The sequence below is a fragment of the Berghia stephanieae genome, chromosome 7 (assembly GCF_034508935.2).
Source record: "Berghia stephanieae isolate SIO BIC M18660-M18661 chromosome 7, UCSD_Bste_1.3, whole genome shotgun sequence".
NCBI classification, from domain to species: domain Eukaryota; kingdom Metazoa; phylum Mollusca; class Gastropoda; order Nudibranchia; family Aeolidiidae; genus Berghia; species Berghia stephanieae.
In genome coordinates, this window is record NC_088366.1 from 1417938 (window position 1) to 1434689 (window position 16752).

Here is a 16752-nt window from a genome sequence, read left to right on the forward strand (position 1 = left end):
ACCAAAAAGCTGTGTCGATGGAACATGTTGTTATATCAAATCTCACCAAAAAGCTGTGTCGATGGAATGTGTTGTTATATCAAATCTCACCAAAAAGCTGTGTCGATGGAATGTGTTGTTATATCAAATCTCACCAAAAAGCTGTGCCGATGGAACATGTTGTTATATCAAATCTCACCAAAAAGCTGTGCCGATGGAACATGTTATATCAAATCTCACCAAAAAGCTGTGCCGATGGAACATGTTATATTAAATCTCACCAAAAAGCTGTGCCGATGGAACATGTTATATCAAATCTCACCAAAAAGCTGTGTCGATGGAACATGTTGTTATATCAAATCTCACCAAAAAGCTGTGCCGATGGAACATGTTGTTATATCAAATCTCACCAAAAAGCTGTGACGATGGAACATGTTGTTTAATCAAATCTCACCAAAAGCTGTGTCGATGGAACATGTTGTTATATCAAATCTCACCAAAATGCTGTGTCGATGGAACATGTTATATCAAATCTCACCAAAAAGCTGTGTCGATGGAACATGTTGTTATATCAAATCTCACCAAAAAGCTGTGCCGATGGAACATGTTGTTATATCAAATCTCACCAAAAAGCTGTGCCGATGGAACTTATTGTTATATCAAATCTCACCAAAAAGCTGTGCTGATGGAACATGTTGTTATATCAAATCTCACCAAAAAGCTGTGTCGATGGAACATGTTGTTATATCAAATCTCACCAAAAAGCTGTGCCGATGGAACATGTTATATCAAATCTCACCAAAAAGCTGTGCCGATGGAACATGTTGTTATATCAAATCTCACCAAAAAGCTGTGTCGATGGAACATGTTGTTATATCAAATCTCACCAAAAAGCTGTGTCGATGGAACATGTTATATCAAATCTCACCAAAAAGCTGTGCGATGGAACATGGCGGGTGCGTTATCGTCAATGTCCGCAATGACAGTGGGTCTGACAAAATAGCCTTGGGTGAAAAAGAGAAAACAGGTAGACAAAAAAATCATTAAAAACTCATCTTATAAAAAACATATTTTTTTATTCTCACTCAATCTAGAGATTTTTGCTACTTTTCAAAATTGGAAAAAATGTATAAAAAATGAGCATGTACATTTAGTTTTATTCCAACTACCATTCACATGTAAAAACTATAAACATGAGCTTTGATACTACCGCCTATAATTTGTCTCAGAAAAAATGTGATAAATAAATAGGCAGGGGTAAAAGTCACCCGGTTAAACAACAACCCGGTTAAACAACAGATATTATCGGTGTTAGGGTTGAGTGAGTTAATAAACACACATCGTGAAAAAAATTAAAATAATTCTCAATGTTTTTTTCTATTTTCACCGATGAGTTTCAGGGGAAAAAAATAAATGGATATAAAAACAAATGAGTTTATTATTATTATTATCTTTGGTGCAAGATTTCACACAATTCCTAACAATGAGATTTCACACAATTCCTAACAATGAGATTTCACACAATTCCTAACAATAAGATTTCACACAATTCCTTACAATGAGATTTCACACAATTCCTAACAATGAGATTTCACACAATTCCTAACAATGAGATTTCACACAATTCCTAACAATGAGATTTCACACAATTCCTAACAATGAGATTTCACACAATTTCTAACAATGAGATTTCACACAATTTCTAACAATGAGATTTCACATAATTCCTAACAATGAGATTTCACACAATTTCTAACAATGAGATTTCACATAATTTCTAACAATGAGATTTCACACAATTTCTAACAATGAGATTTCACACAATTTCTAACAATGAGATTTCACAAATCTAACAATGAGAATTTCACATACATTTCTAAGAATGGAATCTCACATTTTAACATGAATTTTCAAAATTCTCATGAAGAATTGTGTGAAATCTCATTGTTAGAATTGTGTGAAATCTCATTGTTAGAATTGGTTGAAATCTCATGTTAGGAATTGTGTGAAATTCATTGTAAGGAATGTGTTGAAATCTCATTGTTAGAAATTGTTGTGAAATCTCATTGTAGAATTGTGTGAAATCTCATTGTAAGGAATTGTGTGAAATCTCATTGTAAGAATTGTGTGAAATCTCATTGTTAGGAATTGTGTGAAATCTCATTGTTAGGAATTGTGTGAAATCTCATTGTAAGGAATTGTGTGAAATCTCATTGTAAGGAATTGTGTGAAATCTCATTGTTAGGAATTGTGTGAAATCTCATTGTAAGGAATTGTGTGAAATCTCATGTAGAATGTGTAAATCTTGTAGATGTTAAATCTCATTGTTAGGAATTGTGTGAAATCTCATTGTAAGGAATTGTGTGAAATCTCATTGTAAGGAATTGTGTGAAATCTCATTGTTAGGAATTGTGTGAAATCTCATTGTAAGGAATTATGTGAAATCTCATTGTAAGGAATTGTGTGAAATCTCATTGTTAGGAATTGTGTGAAATCTCATTGTAAGGAATTGTGTGAAATCTCATTGTAAGGAATTGTGTGAAATCTCATTGTAAGGAATTGTGTGAAATCTCATTGTAGGAATTGTGTGAAATCTCATTGTAAGGAATTGTGTGAAATCTCATTGTTAGGAATTGTGTGAAATCTCATTGTAAGGAATTGTGTGAAATCTCATTGTTAGGAATTGTGTGAAATCTCATTGTTAGGAATTGTGTGAAATCTCATTGTAAGGAATTGTGTGAAATCTCATTGTTAGGAATTGTGTGAAATCTCATTGTTAGAAATTGTGTGAAATCTCATTGTAAGGAATTTGTGTGAAATCTCATTGTTAGGAAATTGTGTGAAATCTCATTGTTAGAATTGTGTGAAATCTCATTGTTAAGAATTTGTGAAATCTCATTGTTAGAATTGTGTGAAATCTCATTGTTAGGAATTGTGTGAAATCTCATTGTTAGGAATTGTGTGAAATCTCATTGTTAGAAATTTGTGAAATCTCATTGTTAGAATTGTGTGAAATCTCATTGTTAGAAATTGTGTGAAATCTCATTGTTAGAAATTATGTGAAATCTCATTGTTAAATTTGTGAAATCTCATGTTAGAATGTGTGAAATCTCATTGTTAGGAATTATGTGAAATCTCATTGTTAGAATTGTGTGAAATCTCATTGTTAGAATTGTAAATCTCATGTAGAATTGTGAAATCTCATTGTTAGAAATTGTGTGAAATCTCATTTGTTAGGCAATTGTGTGTGAAATCTCATTGTTAGGAATTGTGTGAAATCTCATTGTTAGGAATTGTGTGAAATCTCATTGTTAGGAATTGTGTGAAATCTCATTGTTAGGAATTGTGTGAAATCTCATTGTTAGGAATTGTGTGAAATCTCATTGTTAGGAATTGTGTGAAATCTCATTGTTAGGACTTGTGTGAAATCTCATTGTTAGGACATTGTGTGAAATCTCATTGTTAGGAATTGTGTGAAATCTCATTGTTGTGTTAAATCATGTGTGTGAAATCTCATTGTTAGGAATTGTGTGAAATCTCATTGTTAGGACTTGTGTGAAATCTCATTGTTAGGACTTGTGTGAAATCTCATTGTTAGGAATTGTGTGAAGTCTCATTGTTAGGAATTGTGTGAAATCTCATTGTTAGGAATTGTGTGAAATCTCATTGTTAGGAATTGTGTGAAATCTCATTGTTAGGAATTGTGTGAAATCTCATTGTTAGGAATTGTGTGAAATCTCATTGTTAGGAATTGTGTGAAATCTCATTGTTAGGAATTGTGTGAAATCTCATTGTTAGGAATTGTGTGAAATCTCATTGTTAGGAATTGTGTGAAATCTCATTGTTAGGAATTGTGTGAAATCTCATTGTTAGGAATTGTGTGAAATCTCATTGTTAGGAATTGTGTGAAATCTCATTGTTAGGAATTGTGTGAAATCTCATTGTTAGGAATTGTGTGAAATCTCATTGTTAGGAATTGTGTGAAATCTCATTGTTAGGAATTGTGGTGAAATCTCATTGTTGAAGGGAAATTATTGTTAGATGTGAAATCTCATTGTTAGGAATTGTGTGAAATCTCATTGTTAGGAATTGTGTGAAATCTCATTGTTAGGAATTGTGTGAAATCTCATTGTTAGGAATGTGTGTGAAATCTCATGTTGGGAATTGTAAATCTCATTGTTAGGAATTGTGTGAAATCTTGCACCAAAGATAATAATAATAATAAACTCATTTGTTTTTATATCCATTTATTTTTTTCCCCTGAAACTCATCAGTGAAAATAGAAAAAAACATTGAGAATTATTTTAATTTTTTTAACGATGTGTGTTTATTAACTCACTCAACCCTAACACCGACAATATCTGTTGTTTACCCGGGTTACTTTTACCCCTGCCTATTTATTTATCACATTTTTCTGAGACAAATTATAGGCGGTAGTATCAAAGCTAATGTTTTTAGTATTTACATGTGAATGGTAGTTGGAATAAAACTAAATGTACATGCTCATTTTTTATACATTTTTTCCAATTTTGAAAAGTAGCAAAAATCTCTAGATTGAGTGAGTTAAGAATAAAAAAATATGTTTTTTATAAGATGAGTTTTTAATGATTTTTTTGTCTACCTGCTTTCTCTTTTTCACCCAGGGCTATTTTGTCAGACCCACTGTCATTGCGGACATTGACGATAACGCACCCGCCATGAGGGAAGAAATCTTTGGGCCCGTCACGTGTGTGGTTCCTTTTGATGATGAGAATGAGGTAGGAATGGGCTTGCAATATTGTAGACCTGTAAATTCTCAGTCAATTAACTGGAATCAGTCAATTCGTCAAATTCAAATATTTTTAAAAAGGAAAGAAAGAAATGAAGAAGAAAGAAAGAATTCATGAATCGTAGTCGAATGACCGTAAAGTAATTAGGAACGTTCCACAGCGCTACGCATAGCTCAAGGGCCGTTTATATTTATGATGGATATATTACCACGGCTAAGCGACGCTTCTTAGAATTGCCGTGTCTGAACACACCCCAGTGTATTTTCACACAGGAATGTTCCACAGTGCTACGCATAGCTCAAGGGCCGTTTATATTTATGATGGATATATTGCCACGGCTAAGCGACGCTTCTTAGAATTGCCATGTCTGAACACACCCCAGTGTATTTTCACACAGGAATGTTCCACAGTGCTACGCATAGCTCAAGGGCCGTTTATATTTATGATGGATATATTGCCACGGCTAAGCGACGCTTCTTAGAATTGCCGTGTCTGAACACACCCCAGTGTATTTTCACACAGGAATGTTCCACAGTGCTACGCATAGCTCAAGGGCCGTTTATATTTACGATGGATATATTGCCACGGCTAAGTGACGCTTCTTAGAATTGCCGTGTCTGAACGCACCCGCCATGAGGGAAGAAATCTTTGGGCCCGTCACGTGTGTGGTTCCTTTTGATGATGAGAATGAGGTAGGAATGGGCTTGCAATATTGTAGACCTGTAAATTCTCAGTCAATTAACTGGAATCAGTCAATTCGTCAAATTCAAATATTTTTAAAAAGGAAAGAAAGAAATGAAGAAGAAAGAAAGAATTCATGAATCGTAGTCGAATGACCGTAAAGTAATTAGGAACGTTCCACAGCGCTACGCATAGCTCAAGGGCCGTTTATATTTATGATGGATATATTGCCACGGCTAAGCGACGCTTCTTAGAATTGCCGTGTCTGAACACACCCCAGTGTATTTTCACAAAGGAACATTCCACAGTGCTACGCATAGCTCAAGGGCCGTTTATATTTATGATGGATATATTGCCACGGCTAAGCGACGCTTCTTAGAATTGCCGTGTCTGAACACACCCCAGTGTATTTTCACACAGGAATGTTCCACAGTGCTACGCATAGCTCAAGGGCCGTTTATATTTACGATGGATATATTGCCACGGCTAAGCGACGCTTCTTAGAATTGCCGTGTCTGAACACACCCCAGTGTATTTTCACACAGGAATGTTCCACAGTGCTACGCATAGCTCAAGGGCCGTTTATATTTACGATGGATATATTGCCACGGCTAAGTGACGCTTCTTAGAATTGCCGTGTCTGAACACACCCCAGTGTATTTTCACACAGGAACATTCCACAGCGCTACGCATAGCTCAAGGGCCGTTTATATTTATGATGGATATATTACCACGGCTAAGTGACGCTTCTTAGAATTGCCGTGTCTGAACACACCCCAGTGTATTTTCACTCAGCCTTGGTGAAATTATCTTTTCACTTTCCAAACCTGTCATGATCCCAATGGTAGCCAATTTTAACTGAGCCGCAGAGCGATAAATTTCACTGTTTCATCTAAGCCAAAATTGACCACATTTACTTGGTAGAACCTAAAAGTATGAAAAAGTTTAATGCGAATGCCGGAAGTGTGTTATGAAGACACCTTCAAATCGAAAGTTATATAATTGCTACAAGCACATCTCAATTGCCTCACGTTGTAAACAAACTGGTTGACCGTTTCTTCACTGATGTGGGTACCTAATTATAAGAAACAATTGTAAGTAGCCTAATTAATTCCCACGTAAATTAGTTTTCTGCCATTGTTTTGCTCAAGTGAGCTTGCTGTGTACTATTCATCTCGATTCTTTGGATTTTTCTGATACGGTACGAAGAGTTTCAGTGAAGTTCAGTTTCAGTCTCAGTCAATTTTTATAGAACTCATTTACAGGTCTAAAGATTGTCAAGTACAACTTGTAATGGTTGAGATTGGAAGTCGAGGCTTTTATACAATATCTGTGTGGGGTCCTCTGACGACCCCCCCCCCCCCCCCCCCCCCCCCCCTGGTGGGCAGGATGTCACTTGCTTTGACTTCATTCCCCCTCGTATCAGTTTTCTTTTTCCATGTTCTCTTTCTCTTTGTTTTGGATTGAGATTGCTCAGTTTTTTTCCTTGGCCCTTGCAGGAGTCCTTAGCTGGGAGGGAGACAGTCAAATGTATAGTATTCTACCTTTTTGAGAGAGAATTTTTTTTCCCTTTTAAAATATCTCTCTGTTACTGTTATGTTCTATGCAAGCTCTGGATGGAACTTTTGGGAAATCTCAAATTAAATTCCTTGATGGTTTGATCTTGGAGTCTATTTCTGTTCCATGTCTCTTTTGTCGTCCCTTTTTCTTTTTGAGTGCACTTTTAATCATAAATCTGCATTTTTTTTCCGGCTATCCCATTTTCGTCCATTTTACTGGCTCTGAGATGACAAAACTCCTCTCCACTTCTATGTAGCCTTTCTGATTACATTTTGAATAATGTTGTATATCATCTTTGTCATCACTGCCAAAATTACCACAACCATCAATGTCCTCACCACTTTTTCTAACTTTGTGACTTTTCCAGGTTTTAGGCCGAGTGAACAGCGTCAAATACGGTTTGTGTGCGTCGTTGTGGACAGAGAACGGATCACGGATGCACCGAATGGCTCCCAAGATTGAGGTGGGTACAACAAGACAAAACTTGTTTTAGTCCAAAGAGATGAAAATAGCTTTTTATTTTACCCATGACTTTGTAGTTTTTGAAAGTTTAATTCCTAGTGTGACGTGTTTTAAGTATTCCAGTAATAGGATAAGGGGGATAACTCAATGTAAACAAAAATTTGACTTCACCTTTTTATTACAAAACGATTCCTCATTTATTTCTTGGTGTTTTGGCACCCTGGTACGCAAACCACACCATCTTCTGCAGTTGGTAGCTTATTGATATTTTTTGTTTGTTTGTTTAAAAGACGAACAACTTAAAACTCATGCAAAAACCTTTATCATTTTTATCCTCCAATAATCATGAAACGTGCTCAAAATGCTTTACAATGTTTAATTGTTTTAAAGTCAATTAATCACTCCATTCATCATCTGTTTAGTGATGGACCATAACGTTTTGAAAAGGATTGCAATTATAATATTCTTCAACTCCTGCCTTGGATATTTTGAAAACGAGTTTGAAACTAAAAATAAGTGTCACAGGAAACCCTTAAAAACAGCATAAATGTGTCACAAGGGCTGGGAAACCCTTAAAAACAACATAAATGTATCACAAGGGCTGGGAAACCCTTAAAAACAACATAAATGTACCACAAGGGCTGGGAAACCCTTAAAAACAACATAAATGTGTCACAAGGGCTGGGAAACCCTTAAAAACAACATAAATTTGTCACAAGGGCTGGGAAACCCTTAAAAACAACATAAATGTGTCACAAGGGCTGGGAAACCCTTAAAAACAACAGAAATGTGTCACAAGGGCTGGGAAACCCTTAAAAACAACAGAAATGTGTCACAAGGGCTGGGAAACCCTTAAAAACAAACAATAAAGACTTAGAATTGTGGTCAGGATATCGTTATGCCTTCAAAATATATTTTAACATAAAACCAGATGAGTGCTACATCTTTTTTTATTTATTTTTTTTTTTTTACAAGAAATAATAGGGAGGCCAGGCGGTATTTTTGCTATTACACTATGCCTATAGTAAAATATGGTTTTTCCCCAAAACCAAAGGGGTTTAATAATTTTTCCCATGATCCCAACTTGGACTAAATATTCTACAATTTGTAATTGATTTTGAATCCTTTGACTGTGGCAGGTGGGGACTGTGTGGGTCAATTGTTGGCTGGTTCGAGATCTCAACCTGCCTTTTGGAGGAATGAAAGATTCTGGCACAGGACGGGAGGGAGGCCAGGATTCCACACTGTTCTACACGGAAGAAAAAAACATTTGTATTCAATACTAGAAATCCCAGGATGGAAAAAGGTCTTTAAACTGTTCTACTCTGAAATAACACGTACATTGCAGCACAAAAATCCCAAACACATAGATATCGACCTCTATTCTAATTGTACTGGCAGCATGACAATCTCAAACACTAACAGAGGCTAAGACATTTACTCTCGCATTTGTTGATAAAATTCTTTTGCCTTTTTGTTGGTCTTGTACTAAAATGATAACTACCATCGTTGTCTATGTGTTTTAGTTAATGTGTTAAGTGTGCGTGTGTGTGTGTGTATATTGAAGGTATGAGCCTGTGTATATAAGGGAGGGGTGTGTGTAAGGAATCGGTGTGAACGCACGTTTAACCAGTGTCTTATACATGCAGCAACTCACTCTACTAAGTGCCAGTAGCAGTTGGGACTAGCGAGGCAATGATGACCTGATGGTTGTTTCTGTCATTGATTTTAAAATCAAGTGATTAGGAGAGGGGAAGATGGGGTGAGAAGAGAGGCATGAGAGAGATGAGTGAGGAGTGGAAGGGATCAGGTACCGGAGTTGTGTGTTAAAGACATCGCATCCTGAGTATGTAGAAATCAACAATGGGATGTGCTGGATTTGTCTTCTTTGGGGAACATTATATCACTTGTTATTTAATGAAACAAGATGTACTTAACGCTACACTTTGTTCTGATGCAACCTTACCGACACAAACACAACCCGTGTTTAACCCCCACCCATCCCCCCCACAATTTTCTTCATATGCTTTGTAAAATACACAACACGGGAATCTTGATAAGCTGGCCCGGTCCCAACTTTGGCCAAAAACCTTTAAATATTCATTGATTAAAATGACCTTCATCCTGCCAAAAACTCTCAAATCTGGGATGCCACAGGTCTTCAGTGAAGTCCCAGGTTTGAGAATTTTTGCCAAGATTAGGGTCATTTTAAACGATGGATACTTGAAGGATGACTTTTCTGGCCAGACAAGTTATTGATTGTAAGAATTGTAATCGTGAAGCATTGATTTCTTTCAATCTATGCAAACTGTTTATAAACTCTTGTATGCAATCTCGCTAATATTGGTTGATCAATTGTCAAGTATTTTTCATGAATGAAGCCACGTAGTTTGTCCACCGTGTCAAGTTTTTCAGTATTTGTCAGGGCTGGTGTGTCATGTTACGATGACTCATCCTCATCTTTATTATCCAGGCAGTGTCTTTTGTGTGGCTAAACAGAGTCCAGTAGCTTGTGTGATGTCAGTTCACCACTGATGGGGACATCGTTGTCTAATCAAGATGGAATCCAGGTGTAGTGATTAAGCAGAGAAGGTGTGCAATTAAGTGGAGTGATTATTTAGAAAAAAATTATGTTTTTTGGGAATATGGAGAGTATAAGTGGAGTGAAAAGTATTATAAAATGCTGTGTTTTAATCCAGAGTTGAGTAATAGCCAGAATGCGGAACATTGGTGAGAAATTGATATGCGTGAATCTTAAAAAGTGCTCGACAAGTTAAGGAGCCCAATCACAGAGGGATGGAGTTACAATCTTTGGCCATACCCCCGCCACCATTCACAGAGGGATGGAGTTACAATCTTTGGCCATCCCCCCATCCCCACCGACACTCTCACAGTCCTGGGTTCCCTTCAATGATGGTCTCCATTTGTCAGAGGGTTGACATGCCGACGTTACTCTCTATGGATAGACAGGCAGAAAGACCAATGTACAATAACAATAATAAATAGGAATAATAAAGATAATAATAATAACACAACAATAATAATATTTATTGTCCAACAAATAGCACTTCATTTGCTCAAACTCTTCACACCCATAAATACATATACAAAACATCTCCACACGGCATATGCGCATACGCACAAACGTACGTCTACACATAACATAGAATACATGCTAAAACACGATAAACAGACACATGTACAGGCTGACTTACATATAGACAGACACATGTACAGGCTGACTTACATATAGACAGACACGTGTACAGGCTGACTTATAGACAGACACATGTACAGGATGCCATACATATAGACAGACACGTGTACAGGATGCCATACATATAGACAGACACATGTACAGAATGCCATACATATAGACAGACATGTACAGGCTGGCTTACATATAGACACAAGTGTACAGGTTGGCAGACGGATAGACAGACAAATGAAAAGGTCGCCCAGTGGATAGACAGACAAATGTTCAGGTTGACAGATGATTAGACAGACAAATGTAAAGGTTGACAGATGGATAGACAGACAAATGTACAGGTTGCCTGGTGATAGACAGACACATGTACAGGTTGCCTTACATATAGACAGACAAATGTACAGGTTGCCTTACATATAGACAGACAAATGTACATGTTGCCTGGTGATAGATACATGTACAGGTTGCCTTACATATAGACAGACACATGTACAGGTTGCCTTACATATAGACAGACACATGTACAGGTTGCCTTACATATAGACAGACACATGTACAGGTTGCCTTAGACACATGTACAGGTTGCCTTACATATAGAGAGACAAATGTACAGATTGCCTGGTGATAGACAGACACATGTAGAACCAAACCGTTAAAAACAATCCCATAATCCAATTTGATGGTCAAACTTGTAAAAATGAACTATGCAGAAGCACAATAAACCTGTTGTTTACCTCTCGTATACTTCCGGTTCCGTGATAAATCTGCCACAGAGCGCATGCTGGGATTGGCAGGAAAGAGACGACAGCAAAACTCCACCCCAAGAAAAGTCCCCAGGATGTGTATTGATAATTGCCGTATTTGGGGTCTTCGTATGTGCTTAACGTCCCCGCGAGAACACACTGGTGGAAGACAGAAAAATATCATTATTCCTGACTTGCTGAGTTTTCTGTTCCACCAAACTGATTTCCTTTAATAATTCGAATATGAGTTGAGTCACCGCGTATCATGATGATGATGATGATGATGATGATGATGACGATGATGATGATGATGATGATGATGATGATGATGATGATGACGACGACGACGACGATGATGATGATGATGATGATGATGATGATGATGATGATGATGATGATGATGATGATGATGATGATGATGATAAAAAATGAAAGTGAAAAATAAAGGATTCTTTCACGGGTCTTGATTGATTAAATGAGTTGAGTGAGTTATTCCGTGATAAAAAATATAACGAATTTTTGAAATCCAAACCTGTGAAAGAATGCCTGTGCTCCACCCTTTTGACATGGATATCATCATCGTCATCATTGCCTTTTTCACCCTGGGTCAGGGTATAGGCCACAGACAAACAGTTTCCATCCTTCTCTATCATCATCATCATCATCATTGCCTTTTTCACCCTGGGTCAGGGTATAGGCCACAGACAAACAGTTTCCATCCTTCTCTATCCTGAGCTAACTTTTTAATCTCATTCCAGGTCTTACCATTTCTCTGTATATCAACTTCTTTAATTCCTTCATAAGTTCTGTCATTCCAGAAACTCTTCGGTCGCCCAAGCTAAAAAAAAAAAGGATTTGGTTTGTCCGTCTGCGTTTCTGTAACGGTTTGAATTTAACGGAAAGGGGCGTTAACCCTTTGCCAACCCCCAACCTGGAGGACATTGATATGCCAATTTTTAAAATTGATAATTAACCCACCCCGAAAAAGCCCCCCAACAAATCCTATCTAGACACCAACCATGGAAATGGGATGAGAAAGATTGATGTTTACATATTGCCGATAATTTTATCTGTGTGTGTGTGTGTGTGTGTGTGTGTGTGTGTTTATGTGGCCGGGTGGGGGGTTGTTGCCAGCAGAAGATAATTCAGCTAGAATGAAGTATTGGTTGAATTTTAACCCTCTCCTTACCAACAACGTATAGGAAAATAGTAACATTCGTTACGATACAACCAACATTTTTCTTATTCAAATTTTTCTTGTACATCATTAAATCTAAAGAAAATGAACAGTGTGTTGTAGAGCATGTTTTGCTAAAGAAATTATTTATCGCAAGAACTTTACTGCTATTATGTTTGAGTGATAAAAATCTATTTTTGTGTTAGTTGGGTGTGAAGTTTTGGGGAAAATCCTGAAAATGGCTGGTAAGGAGAGAATTAATGGTTTTTGATGCATGGCAGCCATTTGGTTTTTTTTTCTACATCTGCTTGAATGACATTTTGACCTTGATTTTGACCCAAAAAAGTAAAAAAAAAGTTGGAATTGTGTTCACATGCACCAAAAGGCTATTTAAATGACCAATCAGCTGCCTTTTCAAAGTTTATGTAAGCCAGTAAATTAATCGAAAATATTCTGCAGTCGTTGAATAAATATTTTATTACCTGGATTCAAAGATAACGTTTTTACTAAGAACTGATTTGGTTTTCCAAGATATGGGGTGGAATATTGATAATTATTTCACCCCTTTTCCTAAAATAGTAACGCGTAATGAAATCAAGTTTACAATAATAATTTGTGACGTCAGATTATCAAACATCAAATTTCACTCAAATTTAGGTTTTAAAAAAGAAGTAGACAGGTAAATATTGTTGAAAATGTCTTTTACTCAGAGATGACGACATCAGAATCGAGTGGGAGGTAAAATAAAAGATTTCTTACATTCTCGTGTTTAGGAATTCAAATTTTGTTCCCAACGTGCACTGGCAAGCTCATGCAGTGGTTGGGAACACGTCCGGATATCCAAAAAGCAAGAGTGTAAGAATCGGATATTATAATTCGACCTCTTCCATTGGAAAGCCTAATCATTTCTTGGTAAATACGTAGACACCACGGATGCATGTTTGAGCAATCTCGCACGTTTAGCGACTATTGCGCTATATAAAGTTCAACCCCCCCCCCCCCCCCCCCCCCCCCCCCCCCCCCCCCCCCCCCACCCCCCTTACCAACAAGAGTATCGGAGTGATGAATTTCCAGGCCAGTGAGAAGAAAACGTGAGGTCTGCGTCCTGTCATCGTCTGGATGTCCGTGAAAATTCGTTCAATTCCTGGGAAGAAAGCAGATGGAAGATTATTTTAATAAATTGAGATACACATTCATATAGAACATTTCCTAGTTCCACCCAGTGAAATCACAATGAGGAATAGCGGTGGTGTTTTTGTTTTCATTTTAAATTTTACTTTGTCATGTGGATTTAATTGTTTCTATTTCTGTTAATGTTTATGGTTTGTAAAATGGTCTGTAAATGTTGACAAGAGAAACAATTTGAAAACATGTTTGACAGAGTGCTTATTTCTCTGAGACTTGCTTAGGATTATATTTGTTGTTGTTGTTGTTGTTATTATTATTATCAGTTATTTTTATTTCATTGTGTGCTTTTGTACATTTCTGATTGATTCAATCGTGAAAAATTTACAATAACTTAGGTAGTTGATCAAGTTCTTTTCGACTTCACATGGTCATATGGATCTATCTATGGATCTTACATTCAGGGATGGATAAAGAACTGTGAATGTTACATAGCAATATGATATATGGGATTACAAGCTATTGTGTAAGGCATTTAAAGTAAATATAAATCCTATATTCAACCTTAACTAAGATACGATAATTCAAAAACCCAGCAGACCTTTTGGAACTAAAACTCTGTCATCAACTTCTTTTTATTCTGACCATTTTCGCTTATTTCCCGTCGTTGGTTTTATTCTAATTTTCACGATGGCTAAACTGTTTTAAAAAATCACGTGACCAGTTGTTTACTCGGTTTTTTGTTTCTAGTCAGTACAACGGAATCCTCATGAAGTCAACACTCTTAAAATCAACTTCTGCTTAAAGGCAACAACTCATGTTGGTATCAAAGTTTTTTGTTCTTTATCTAAATATGTTCCATTGCTAATGGATAAAGTCAACCTTAGCTTAAATGCAACCCATCTTTCTGGTCAGACAGTGATGGATTTATCAGGATTCCACTGTACATTCAGATTAATGATCTACCCATTAAAATGGTGTCCACAAAGTCTGGGTACCTACATATCATACATGGTGTCCACAAAGTCTGGGTACCTACATATCATACATGGTGTCCACAAAGTCTGGGTACCTTCATATTATACATGGTGTCCACAAAGTCTGGGTACCTACATATTATACATGGTGTCCACAAAGTCTGGGTACCTAAATATTATACATGGTGTCCACAAAGTCTGGGTACCTACATATTATACATAGTGTCCACAAAGTCTGGGTACCTACATATTATACGTGGTGTCCACAAAGTCTGGGTACCTACATATTATACATGGTGTCCACAAAGTCTGGGTACCTACATATTATACATAGTGTCCACAAAGTCTGGGTACCTACATATTATACATGGTGTCCACAAAGTCTGGGTACCCACATATTATACATGATGTCCACAAAGTCTGGGTACCTACATATCATACATAGTGTCCACAAAGTCTGGGTACCTACATATTATACATGGTGTCCACAAAGTCTGGGTACCCACATATTATACATGGTGTCCACAAAGTCTGGGTACCTACATATTATACATGGTGTCAACAAAGTCTGGGTACCTACATGTTATACATGGTGTCCACAAAGTCTGGGTACCTACATATTATACATGGTGTCCACAAAGTCTGGGTACCTACATATTATACATGGTGTCCACAAAGTCTGGGTACCTACATATTATACATGGTGTCAACAAAGTCTGGGTACCTACATATTATACATGGTGTCCACAAAGTCTGGGTACCTACATATTATACATGGTGTCCACAAAGTCTGGGTACCTACATATTGTACATGGTGTCCACAAAGTCTGGGTACCTAGATATCATACATGATGTCCACAAAGTCTGGGTACCTAGATATCATACATGGTGTCCACAAAGTCTGGGTACCTACATATTATACATAGTGTCCACAAAGTCTGGGTACCTACATATTATACATGGTGTCCACAAAGTCTGGGTACTTACATATTATACATGGTGTCAACAAAGTCTGGGTACCTACATGTTATACATGGTGTCCACAAAGTCTGGGTACCTACATATTATACATGGTGTCCACAAAGTCTGGGTACCTACATATTATACATGGTGTCCACAAAGTCTGGGTACCCACATATTATACATGATGTCCACAAAGTCTGGGTACCTACATATCATACATGGTGTCCACAAAGTCTGGGTACCTACATATCATACATAGTGTCCACAAAGTCTGGGTACCTACATATTATACATGGTGTCCACAAAGTCTGGGTACCTACATATTATACATGGTGTCAACAAAGTCTGGGTACCTACATGTTATACATAGTGTCCACAAAGTCTGGGTACTACATATTATACATGGTGTCCACAAAGTCTGGGTACCTACATATTATACATGGTGTCCACAAAGTCTGGGTACCTACATATTATACATGGTGTCCACAAAGTCTGGGTACCTACATATTATACATGGTGTCCACAAAGTCTGGGTATATCTACATATTGTACATGGTGTCCACAAAGTCTGAGTACCTACATGTCCCACTTCACAATCTACTATTATTTATTTGTTCATTTATGCTATAGATTGTGGTGATATAGCTGGAAGATATTTTTCTTCACTGAAAAAGAGATCGCATGTTGTGAAAATGCAATTTATCTATATCCCAAATTGAAGAAGATTGGGTTTTTAAATAGGAATTTGTAGTATTTTCATATATCCAGACTTTACGGACACCCTTCCTGTACAAAAACAGACAAGATGAGTAATAATGACTAAACTGTCTCACCGTAGATCCAAGACACAACCAGACACTCTAAGGCTCCAATGAATAAAATACTGAAGGCTGCGATATACCAGTCTACCAATTGGAAAACGTACATGCCACCCTATAGATAGAACGAAATTGACTTCACTCAGTTCTTTGTTATCGTTTTTAGCCAACTATTTTTGTGATTGCTTCTCACTAAATTCTATCAGACTATAACGGTTCAAGGCTACACATAGTTTTGTGTGTTGGTTTGTTTTATATCCAGCTGGTAATTGATACTGTGCACTTGGCAA

At 37.0% G+C, this 16752-nt stretch overlaps 2 protein-coding genes across 5 annotated transcripts in view; one reads left to right on the top strand and one right to left on the bottom strand.

The window, feature by feature from the left end:
- Positions 1–8962, top strand: part of LOC144976327 (2-aminomuconic semialdehyde dehydrogenase-like) — a 35167-nt gene extending 26205 nt beyond the window's left edge. The window contains exons 8-10 of one of the 2 annotated variants that reach the window (XM_078920538.1): positions 4623–4736; positions 7357–7452; positions 8591–8962. In XM_078920538.1, the coding sequence (XP_078776664.1) occupies positions 4623–4736; positions 7357–7452; positions 8591–8737 (357 nt within the window). In that variant the 3' untranslated portion in view covers positions 8738–8962. The remainder of the gene's footprint in view (positions 1–4622; positions 4737–7356; positions 7453–8590) is intronic. The other variant, XM_078920539.1, reaches the window with a different exon arrangement.
- LOC144976325 (sodium-dependent proline transporter-like) overlaps positions 7763–16752 on the bottom strand; it is a 37803-nt gene continuing 28813 nt past the window's right edge. For 2 of the 3 annotated variants that reach the window (XM_078920535.1, XM_078920537.1), the window contains 4 exons: positions 16478–16577; positions 13623–13723; positions 11394–11561; positions 8384–10407 (listed from right to left, as the gene is read on the bottom strand). In XM_078920535.1, coding sequence (XP_078776661.1) covers positions 10285–10407; positions 11394–11561; positions 13623–13723; positions 16478–16577 — 492 coding nt within the window. In that variant the 3' untranslated portion in view covers positions 8384–10284. Of the gene's footprint in view, positions 10408–11393; positions 11562–13622; positions 13724–16477; positions 16578–16752 lie in introns of all 3 variants that reach the window. The other variant, XM_078920534.1, reaches the window with a different exon arrangement.